This window comes from Phacochoerus africanus, chromosome 2, assembly GCF_016906955.1.
Source record: "Phacochoerus africanus isolate WHEZ1 chromosome 2, ROS_Pafr_v1, whole genome shotgun sequence".
Lineage (NCBI taxonomy): Eukaryota > Metazoa > Chordata > Mammalia > Artiodactyla > Suidae > Phacochoerus > Phacochoerus africanus.
Window position 1 is genome coordinate 186,761,649 of NC_062545.1, and position 12,131 is coordinate 186,773,779.

The 12,131-nt window shown below is 38.0% G+C and overlaps 1 protein-coding gene across 3 annotated transcripts in view; it reads right to left on the reverse strand.

Moving 5' to 3' along the window:
* DLGAP5 (DLG associated protein 5) overlaps positions 1 to 12,131 on the reverse strand; it is a 49,510-nt gene that overhangs the window by 13,848 nt on the left and 23,531 nt on the right. For all 3 annotated transcript variants that reach the window (XM_047767397.1, XM_047767398.1, XM_047767399.1), the window contains 3 exons: positions 11,111 to 11,196; positions 9,976 to 10,136; positions 3,921 to 4,013 (listed from right to left, as the gene is read on the reverse strand). In XM_047767397.1, coding sequence (XP_047623353.1) covers positions 3,921 to 4,013; positions 9,976 to 10,136; positions 11,111 to 11,196 — 340 coding nt within the window. The remainder of the gene's footprint in view (positions 1 to 3,920; positions 4,014 to 9,975; positions 10,137 to 11,110; positions 11,197 to 12,131) is intronic.

Sequence of the window (12,131 nt, forward strand, 5' to 3'; positions counted from 1 at the left end):
GAGAAATTATAACGCTTATTAAAGCTACTTATTACCACCTTACAAGAAAAACAAATAGAGCCTACATAAAATATTTCACACATTCATCATCTACTGGAGTTCCTGCTGTGCCACAGTGGGTTAATGATCTTGTCTCTGTGGAGGCAAAGGTTTGATCCCGAGCCGTGTGCTGTGGGTTAAAGGACGAAGCATGGCCACAGCAGTGGCATAGGTTGCAGCTCAAACTTGGACTCAATACCTGGCCTGAGACCTTCCATGTGCCACAGGTGGGGCAGAAAAAGAAAAAAACGTAGAAACATTCATCATATACTTATCAAGCTCCTAGTATATGCTAAAATTCTGGGGGTCAAAAGGTAAAGGACAAACTTCCTGCCCTCAAGGAGGTCTCAGCTTCACAGTGGACGAACTAGACAAGGACACTGAGAAGAAGAAATGTCATGTTAGAAATAAATCCACAAGTTCCTCTTGTAACTCAGTGGTAACAAACCTGACTAGTATCCATGAGGATACAGGTTCAATCCCTGGCCCCACTCTGTGGGTTAAGGATTCAGCATTGTCGTGAGCTGTGGTAGAGGTCGCAGATGTGGCTTAGATCTGGCATTGCTATGGCTGCGGTGTAGGCTGGCAGCTGCAGCTCCGGTTTGACCCCTAGCCTGGCAACTTCCATTTGCCACAGATGCAGCCCTAGAAATATTAAAAAAAAAAAAAAAGAAAGAAAGAAAGAAAAAAAAAGGAAAGAAATCTAGAGCCTGAGTTTATCAATTAATCAAACTTCAGAGGCACCAAAAAGGCTTACAAGGAGTGGCATCTTAGGTAAAATCACAGCTTGGCAAGCTACAAAATGGGATGAAGAAAAGGCCAGGTAGGGAGAATAGCATGTTTGCAAAACCAAAAATCAAAGAACGCATGGAGGAGTTGGCAAGAGACAACCAATAGCTAATTATAATCCCTCACACACATGTAACCACTTTTGAGGAGCTACATTTGTATAGAAGTCAAAGGAATAGACTACTTTTGATTTTTTTGATCTGGAGGTTAACATTTATGTTTTGGAAAGGTTACTCTGTGACCAGTTTGGAGAACGGACTGGAGAGTTTCAAGCCAGTTAGGAAGGAGACTATTGCTGTGATACTGGAAAAAGATGATAGTAGTAAGATTAAGAAAGATTAAAATTGAAAAAGTAGATTCAGGAGACATTTGAGAGGTATAATTGAGAGAACTCAGTGATCTTTTAAACGAGTGTGGGTAAAGATGGTGAAATACAAAAATGAAAGGACCACAGAAGACAGCCAGGTTTCTATCTTGGACACCCGATGGGATAATAATTCTCCGAGACAGGGAAACAGTGATGGGTGAAGATGGTTTCAGTTTGGGATATACTGATTTTAAAATACGTGTCATGATGTATGGAGCTAGGGTTTAGCAGTAAGTATGGTTTGAAATACACATTTGGGAATCATCATAGGGTGGCTAACATAGCACAGGAAAAATATGGAAGGAGAGAAGAGAGTTGAAATAGAAATTTGAGTATTACAAACACTTAAGGGATAAATGGACAACAGGCACTTGGAAACAACTGAAAAATAGGTAGAAGGAGGAGGAAAATCAGTTGATTGAACACAATTTCAAAAAAGAGGGAGTAGACTGTATTTAATACTGCCAAGGGATTAGATTTTATAATTAAGTCAGTGCCTAATAATTGCAGCAATTAGTTGATCAATAACCTTGGTTATAACTGTTCTAGGGGCATTGAAAAGGGTGAGGATCAATTGTAGTGAGGTGGAGAAGTGAGAATCAAAATAGTAAGAACAGAGCATAGACAATTTTTCAGGAAGCTTGTCTGTGACGGAGAAGAAAAAATGCGGAGGAGGAGAGGGAGGTACAAGTAACTGGAGGGAGATGTGGACACCACAGGTTTGGTTGTTTGTTCTCCTCTTTTTTGGCCGCACCCACAGATGTGGAAGTTCCCTGGGCAGGGATCGAATCTGAGCCGCAGCTGCGACCTAAGCCACGAGTAGGGGCAGTGCTGGATCCTCTATCCACTGTACCACAGCAAGAACTCCACGATTTTTTTTTGTTTGTTTTAATGTAAACAAAGATAAGACCCTTAAATATATCTAAAAACTGATGGGATAAGCAATGAGGTCCTGCTGTATAGCACAGGGAACTATATTCAATTGTTTGTGATGGAACATAATGGAAGATAATATGAAAAAAGAACATATGTGTATATGTATGTATGTACAACTGAGTCACTTTGCTGTACAGTAGAAACTGACAAAAAATTGTGTATCAACTATAATTTTAAAAAAGGTTTTTTAAACTGATGAGAAAAAGCATCAGAGATGGAGTTCCTGTCATGGCTCAGTGGTAACAAACCTAACTACTATCCATGAGGATCTCTGACCTCACTCAGTGGGTTAAGGATCTGGCATTGCTGTGAGCTGTGGTTTAGGTCGTAGACCCGGCTCAGATCCTGCACTATTGGCTGTGGCGTACACTGGCAGCTATAGCTCTGATTGGACCCCTAGCCTGGGAACCTCCATATGCCACAGGTGCAACCCTAAAAAGCAAAAAAAAAAGCGGGAAAAACAGAAAACAAGGCAACAAGGCTAAGTGATGGAATGAGAGGTAAATGAATAGGAGATAGGGAGATAGAAGGGAATGGTATCAAAGGATAGGTAAAGGAAAAGATCATGGAAGAAATAAAATTTAACAGTCACCTATAAAATAAAGTAGGAGGAGAGAGACATCTGGTGATAAGAGACAGAATTACAAGGCTCTGATACACTGCTATACTGCTACACCCATTATCTGTATCACTGATGATATTAATGTTTCCAGAATTAGGCACTCAGTAAGAAATACCCACAGTATCTTCAAAATGTTCAAGCATCTGTCACCATTTAGCAGATTTAAAATTCATTCAATCAATTTGGTCAATTTCCTTAGAATCTTTGTCATAACAATCATTAAAATAACTTTATTAAAAAGTTCCTTTAACACTCCAACATCTTAAACTCCTAAGGATTCAAAACAGTTTTTATCTGGATTACATAGCATAATAAAGTACCAACCTAGAAACCTGATTTTATAACCGCAGACATTTCTCTAAAATCTAAAAGGAAAGCCAGAAATGCTCTAAGGTGGTTTGAGAAGCATTCATCTGAACCAAAAACTGAGTTTAAAACATCACTGGAAAAGAATTCAACAAATAGATAAGAAAGGAATCTATCATGATAAAGTAAATTTTACAGAGAAAAGTAATAGGAAGTTTTATAAGATCAAGTATAAGGAAGAAGAAAGATGTTCTAAAGAGCCATTATTCCTCTTTTCTATTTAAAAAATTTTGAAATATTACATACAAAAGAGGTTGCATAGCCTATTGGATAAGAACAGGGATTCTGGAATGAGCAAGTCTAGCCTGAAATGCAACTCCACCTTAGGCAAGTAACCTAATCTTTCTGGGTTTCATATTCCTCAACTGTAAAATAAGGATAACACCCACCTCAATATGAATGTTAAGGATTAAATGAGTTAATAAACGTCAACTACTTGGAACAACATTTTGGCACATACTAAACATTATATACATTATCTACTCTTATTATTACAACAAATGTATAAACACAGTTTAAAGAATAAAACAAACACATACACCCCCCCCCTCTATTTAGCAACTCAGAAGCTCTCAGGATGCCCCAATCCAATCACAGCCCCAATCCTTCCTCCCTCCAGAAATAACCATCCTGAATTTTGTGTTGGTTTTATTCTTTCTTCAAAGACAATCAGGACATTGTAAGCAATATATGAAACTTATTTTATAAAATGATGAAAAATCTGAAGCTAAATGTTTTTAAAGCTTGAAAATAAAAATTCACTAGATTAGGAAAATCCGTATTAGAAACCCACAAACTTACTCTAACAACTTTTTTGCTTGTATTGTTACTGCTTTGCCATCCAGATTCCTCAAGTTTGGTCAGATTGTTAAATTTCTGGTTTACATCTTCTATCTGTTAGTAAAGCACAAGTTTATCATATTACTGCTAACCACATTAAAATTACAGACTAATAAACTGAAGCTTCAAAAGAAATTGAGAAAGTCAACATAAAATTAGACTAAGTCATTCTCAGTTTAGTATTCAAGTAAAAAACTCTTCAAGTAAAACTGTTCCTTTTTATTTTTGGTCTTATAAACCTCCGTAAATTTACATAAAGGATGTCATATATGGATAACTCTTCTAAATTATTTTTGATCCCTAAAATGGTAGGAGAGATATTCTAAATGTTTTTGTTTCCTAAATTACATAAAGTGAACACAACATAATCTTTCCCTCTCTTTTTTTTTCTGCCGCACCCAAGGCATGTGTTAAGTTCCCGAAGGCCAGGGATCAAACCTGTGCCATAGCAGCAACCAAGCCACAGCAGCGACAACAGCTAGATCCCTAACCCACTGAGCCACCAAGAACTCCTCACTCTCTTTTTTTGTAGTTTATTACTGAAGGACATCTTGGCTGTTTCCAAGTTTAGGCAATTATGAATAAAGATGCCATGAACAATAGTGTACACTTTTTTATGTGAACATGTTTTCAATCAATTAGGTAGATACCAAGAACTATGACTGCTGGATTGTATAAGAGCATATTTAGTTTTGTAAGAAACAGCCAAACTGTCTTCCCAAGTGACTGTACATTTTGTACTCTCACCAACCGTAGTTCCTGTTGCTCTACATACTCACCAGCACTTGGTGCTGTCAGTGGTTTGGATTTTTGCCATTTTAATAGGCGTGCAGTGGTATCTCACTATAGTTACTGTAGTTTTACTAGCATAGAATGTTGATACTCATTTCTCTTTTTGTTTTTTCTTTTTAGGGCCTCACTCGTGGTATATGCAAATTCCCAGGCTATGGGTTGAATTGGAGCCACAGCTGCTGGCCTACACCACTGCCATAGAAACTGGGATCAGAGCCGCATCTGCGACCTATACCACAGCTTATAGCAATGCTGGATCCCCAACCCACTGAGAGAGGTCAGCGATCAAACCTGAATCTTCATGGATACAAGTCAGATTTGTTTCCATTGCACAACAACAGGAACTCTGAGCCTTATCTCTTCATACGCTTACTTGTCATCTGCGTATCTTCTTTGGAGAAGTGTCTGTACAGGACTTTTCTTCATTTTAAAATCAGGTTGTTTTAAGAGTTCTTTGTATATTTTGATGAAGAATAGTCCTTTATCAGATACATCTTTTGCAAATACTTTCTCCTAGTCTGTGGCTTGCCTTCTCATTCTCCCGACACAATTCCATTTTAAAAGATTCAAACAATATCCCCATCCTTTTAGTATTTCCAATCTCCAAAGAGGTAACCACTGTCAACAGTTTGGTAAACTTGCTTCAAGTCCCCTTACTATGCATTTATATTCATATGTACTCTCAATCTTTCTCTCAAAAAATTTTTTTAAATGTCAAAGACTCAGGATTACATTTATGATCAATTGATTTTCGACAAGATTGCCACTGCAATTCAATGAGGAAAAAACAGTCTTTTTAATAAACAATACTGGGAAAATTGGATATCTACAAGAAAAAAGATGAATTTAGATTTATACCAATACCAGACACAAAAATAAACTCCAAATGGATCACAGGCTTAACTGTAAGAGCTAAAATTATAACACTTTCAGAAAAAATCCTGAGAGAAAATCTTTGTGACCTATAGTTAAGCAAAAAGAGATCTTAGACATGACCACAATAGAAAAAATCTGGTAAATTGAACTTCATCGAAAGCACTACAATCTGCACTGCAAAAGACATCATTAAGAAAATTAAAAGACAAGCCACAAGCTGGGACATAATATTTGCAAATAATATTTCTGATAAAGGACTTGTATCCAGGAGTTTCTGTTGTGGCTCAGCAAGTTAAGAACCTGACTAGTATCCATGACGATGTTGGTTCGATCCCTGGCCTTGCTCAGTGGGTTAAGGATCCAGCGTTACCGAAAGCTATGGTATAGATCCAGATTACCGAAAGCTATGGTATAAGTCATAGATGAGGCTCAGATCTGGCATGGATGTGGCTGTGGCCAGCAGCTGCAGCTCTGATTCACCCTCTACCCTGGGAACTTCCATATGCCACAGGTGTGGCGCTAAAAAGCAAAAACTTAAAATTTAAGAAAAAAATGTTTAAAAAAAAGGACTATATCCAGGATATATGAAAAACACAACTCAATAATAAAAAGGCAAACCAATTTAAAAACGTGCAAAAGAAACAACTAGACTTTTTGCCAAAAAAGACACATGAATGACTAATAGGCATATAAAAAGATACTTAACATCATTACTGATTAAGGAAATGCAAACCAAAACTGCAGTGAGAGGCTGCACACACACTAGGATGGCTATACTAAAAAGATAGGCAGGAGTTCCCATTGAAGTTCAGTGGTTAACGAGCCCGACTAGGATCCACGAGGATTCGGGTTCAATCCCTGGCCTTACTCAGTGGGTTAAGGATCCAGCGTTGCCGTGAGCTGTGGTATAGGTCGCAGACTCAGCTTGGATCCAGTGTTGCTGTGGCTGTAGTGCAGGCCAATAGCTGCAGTTCCAATTCAACCCCTAGCCTGGGAACTTCCATATGCTGCGGGTGTGGTCCTAAAAAGACAAAGGAAAAAAAAAGGCAATAACAAGTATGGATATGGTGAAAGGGGAACATACATTGTTCGTGAGAAAGTAAAATGCTGTAATCACTTTTAGAAAATACTTTGGCAGTTTCTTAAAAAGTTATACAGGAGTTCCTGTCGTGGCTCGGCGTAAACAAACCTGACTAGTATCCGTGAGGACATAGGTTCGATCCCTGGCCTCACTCATTGGGTTAGGGATTGGTGTTGCTGTGGCTATGGTGTAGGCTGGCAGCTGTAGCTCTGATTCGACCCCAAGCCTGGGAACTTTCATATGCTGTGGGTACGGCTCTTAAAAAAAAAAAAAGAAAGAAAGAAAGAAACTAAACAAAATTTACCATATGATCATCGATATCTAGGTATCTACCCGAGAGAAATGAAAATATATGTCCACACAACTATTTGTATATGAGCATTCATAAGACTTCAAAATCATCATAGGGGAAACAATCTAAATGTTCATCCATTGGTAAATAAAGTACAGATAAATGTATCTACAACATGGATGAACCTCAAAAACATCATGCTAAGTGAAAGAAGCCACCACATGGAAAAGCCAATATATTATATTCTTCTACTTTATATAGTGTCCAAAAAAGGCAAATCTACATAGATGGCAAGAAGATTAGTGGTTGCTTAGGCCTCAGAGTGGGAATGGGGACTGACTTGCAAATAGGCAGGAAGGATCCTTTTGTGGTGATAAAAATGTTCTAAATTTGGATTATAGTGATGGCTGCAAAGCTCTAAATATGTGGAAAATCACTGAACTGTACACCTAAAATGGGCATATTTATGATAGGTAGATTATACTTCCAATACAACTCTTAAAAAAAAAAAAAAAAAAAAGGCCTAGAAGCCAAGTTGAAGAGGCTCCCAATGGCCAAAGCTGACAAATGAGTATCAATAAAGACAGTAACTATAAATAATAAAAACATATTGAATATTTTTAAATCCACAAATTAATAATCACACTAAGAAACACAAAATCAGGAGTTCCCATTGTTTCTCAGCAGTTATAAGCCTGACTAGCATCCATGAGGTCGCAGATTCAATCCCTGGCCTCATTCAGTGGGTAAAGGATCCAGCATTGCCATGCGCTTTGGTGTAGGTCGCAGATGTAGCTTGGATCCCATGTTGCTGTGGCTGTGGTGTAGGCGGGCAGCTATAGCCCCGATTCAACCCCTAGCCTACTAGAAACTTCCATATGCCATGGGTGAGGCCCTAAAAGGAAGAAAAGAAAAAAGGAAAAAAAAAAAAAACCGCAAAATCAACTGATCACCAATGAAGGATACTAGTAACCAACTCAATGATATGAAAACTGGTAAATATATACATACTGGTCATAAAGTAATGCTTACATTATTATGACAACATAAACACTCTTCACATCTGGGCCATATAAATATTGAGACTGTTTACTTTTTCTCTAGACTTAATACTTATTTTGCTTTTTTTCTTGTTACTTGTTCATGAGTCTATCATCAATTCACTCTAAACTCTGCACAGTACGTATAAATCTCTTAACATAGTTTAAGAAACAAATCAGATATTTTCCTCAGTTCAGCTTTCCAGAGACAGATCTGGCAGAGCCCTTGGCTCCATCTCTGATCAGAGCCACTGCTCGCTCAGCTTGCTGCACACTTTCTTGGCTCCTGCTAGGCCTCAATACTCTTGGCCCCTTTCTGGGGATCAACCCCACTTCCTCCCCATTCTTGGCTTACCCCCTCACTTTTGTGAGGTACCTTCTCAGCTAGCATCCTGAGAAAGACTGTTGGGGAGGTAATATTTGAGACTGTATGTTTAGAAAATGCTCTTCCACCCTCACACTTGATTGGCTGGCTAGAGAACTTCAGGTAGGAAGTTATTTTCTTCAGAAGTCTGAGGGCCTCGTTCCTTCAGCTTTAAATGCTGCTGTTGTGAAATCCAAGGTCATTCTGATTCTTTTTTTTTTTTTTTTGGCTTTTTAGGGCTGCACTGCTGCATATAGAAGTTCCCAGGGTAGGGGTTGAATCTGAGGTATACCCGCTGGCCTATGCTGCAGCCACAAGGGATCTGAGCCATGTCTGCGACCTACACCGCAGCTCACAGCAGTGCCGGCTCCTTAACCTAATGAGCAATGCCAGGGATCAAACCTTTGACCTCATGGTCACTAGTTGGGTTGTTACCACTGAGCCATGATGAGAACTCTCGTTCTGATTTTTGATCCTTTGTATGAAATTGTTCTCTACGGAGACTTCTAGAGTTTTCATCCCACGAGTTGTACAGTTACACTTAATGACGTGCACTGGTGTGGGGCCATTCTGATTCACAATGCTGGGCAATTAATGGGCTCTTCCATCTGGAATTCATGTCCTCTAGTTCTAGGGAAAATTTTTAAGCTATGTCATTGATCATTTACTTTCTATTTTTTTCTATATTCTTTTTCTGGAATTCTTATTATTTGGATACTATACTCTTTCTAACAGTTTTCTTCCTCCATCCAAACAGCTTTCTTCTTATGTTTGCTTGGCTTTTTTCTTTCGGGTTTGAAACTTTCTTAAAATGTCTAATAGATGCTGGATATTATGTTTTTGAAATCATATTTTGTATGCATATTTTTAAAATATGCTCAAAAAGCTAAATAGCATCATCTCCTCCCACGTCTTTACTGACCCTACCAGTGATTCCCTCTCTCATAGCACTTTCACATTAGATTGGAATTATGTTTTGTCTAACTCACTAATCATACTACAAACTCCTCTGGGACAGAGAATGTGCCTTATTTTATCAATGCCTAGCACAATATCTGGCATAAGTAGGAATTCAGTAACTGCTAGATGAACTGAACCACTAAAGAATATGTTCACTCACTTTCCCACATGTAGAATCATTATAGATTATTCAACAGTTGAATATAATCTCAATTTCCCACCCAAATAGAAACTATATTGACAATATAGGGGAGAAGAAATCAGTCATCAAATTTAAATAGCACAATGGGGTCCCCATGTGGCATGGCCAGTTGAGGATCCAGCTTTGTCACTGGAGGGGCTCAGGTCACTGCTGTCACAAGGGTTCAATCCTTGCACTAGGAACTTCCACATGCCATGGATGCAGCCAAAAAAGAAAATTTAAACCATGCTTCAGTTTATTAAGGTGCTAATATATCATTTAATATTATAGGTACATAAGCAGCTACTGTTAACCCTTTTATACTACTGTGACCTCATTTTCCAAAAAGTAGGCCCAAAGGTATATTTGATATATTTGAATATATTTATGTTGATTTGAATATATTTATTCAAAATACTTGATCACATACCTGAAAACTAACCATATCCCAAAATCCATCCAGATCTGTACAGGTAGTCTCCTTTTCACCTCGTTTATATTCACAATTGTCCACCAGTCCTTCAAACTGTTTGAACCTTTCTTTCATGAGAAGTCTTGTCTGGCCAACTGCTGTGCGAATAAGATCTTTAGCTAAAGGAAATAAAGGGTTTTTAAAAGTTAAAGGACAAAACAGGACCTTTATTGCAAGCCAACCAGCTAAGACAACGTCATTCCAAATATCCTAAGGGTTACAGAATCAAATTCTTCAAGTAAGACAAAAAATATTTACTATAGAATTTTGTCATACAAATACTGAGCATTTACTATCTGCTTCAATTCCCGCTAAATATTAGCAATACACACCCTTATATTTTGCTACATAGTAAAAAGCATTCTACCTCTCCTTGTGTTTTATAAGAATTCAACTTCAAACAACTCAATGCACATCAGTACCAAAAGACTTCAAGCAGACAGCACACAAATGATTTCTTCTAAACAGCTTTCCTGAATAGGTAAAATTAAGGAACTTTTCTGAAAATGTCATGTTAATTTAGGTAATTTTTGTCGAGAAAATGTTTTTTGTATAATTAAACAATACCAGATATAGATGTCATTCATAAAGTCATAGTAAAAAAAAAAAATCTAGTAGTAGGCAGACATAACTCATGAATGATAGTTAATATTCTAACTACTTACATCTTTTAAGTCAGATACTATTTTTGCACACAAGAATTAGTGAACATATGTGAAAAATTCTTGCTATTTTGAATAACAATGAGACTATAAAGTTGGACATTAGGTTTTTATGTTTCACATAAATGTACTCATATTAAAACAAAGCTAAGGCATTAAAAAATATAAATGTCAGGAGTTCCCATCGCGGCTCAGTGGTAATGAACCCAACTAGTATCCATGAGGATGAGGGTTCAATCCTGGGCCTCAATCCGATGTTGCCATGAACTGTGGTGCAGTTTGCAGATGTGGCTCAGATCTGGCGTTGCTGTGGCTATGATGCAGGCAAGCAGCTGCAGCTGTGATTCAGTCCCTAACCTGGGAACTTCCATATGCCACAGGTGCAGCCCTAAATAGACAATAAAATAAAATAAAAACAAATGTTCCCTCACCATCATCTGGAATGTCCAATTCAAGCTTTCTGTCCCATTCAAAGCAGTGTGAAGTTAACTTCTCAGTTTCCAATTGGAGAATATTTCTAAAATTATGACATACATTTCAGTTTTGTAAATGTTTCTCACCCTAATATCTAAGTATTAGCATTATAGCACTTACACAATATTAATTTCCAAGAATGGATGCTTAATTATTTTTATCAACTATGACATATTAAAATCCAGAAAGACAAGTCGACACTATATATGTCCATACTTCTACACCTAAAATTTAAGTGGATAGTTAATGCCAAGAGCCCATTTTCAACCTAATATTCTTTATTTTTTTCTGTTCTTATTTTTCAGTGCCTGAGCAGAAAGAATTGGACATTCCTTAGTTCCGTTATTAGTTCTATTTTGCATGGAACTAAGACCAATCCAATTTCCAAGAGTAAGTTTAGGCTAAAAACTATTGTTTCGATTTAAAGTGATAGGCCCTTACAGATTCTATTATGCCTTTTTTTGTTCAAAGGCAGTGGTTCTTAACTGCAGTCAGTTTTTCCTACCAGGGGACATTTGGCAATATCTAGAAACGTATTTGATAGTCATAAACTGGAGCAGGGATACTAGCCATTGCTACAAAACATCCTGCAGCACAGGGGACGGACCCCAAGCAAGAATTATCCAGTGTAGGGAAGTTCTCTTGTGGCCCAGTGGGTTAAGGATCTAGCACTGGGTTGCTGCTGCAGCACAGGTTCAGTACCTGGCCCAGGAACTTCTGCATGCTGCGGACGTGATCCAAAAAAAAAACAACAACAAAAACCAAACCAAAACAAAAAAACTATGCAGTCTAAAATGTCAATAGTGCCAAGGTTAAGAAACTCTGGCCTCAGGAGTTCCCGTCGTGGTGCAGTGGTTAACGAATCCGACTAGGAATCATGAGGTTGCGGGTTCGATCCCTGGCCTTGCTAGTGGGTTAAGGATCCGGCGTTGCTGTGAGCTGTGGTGTAGGTTGCAGATGCGGCTCGGACCCCGTGTT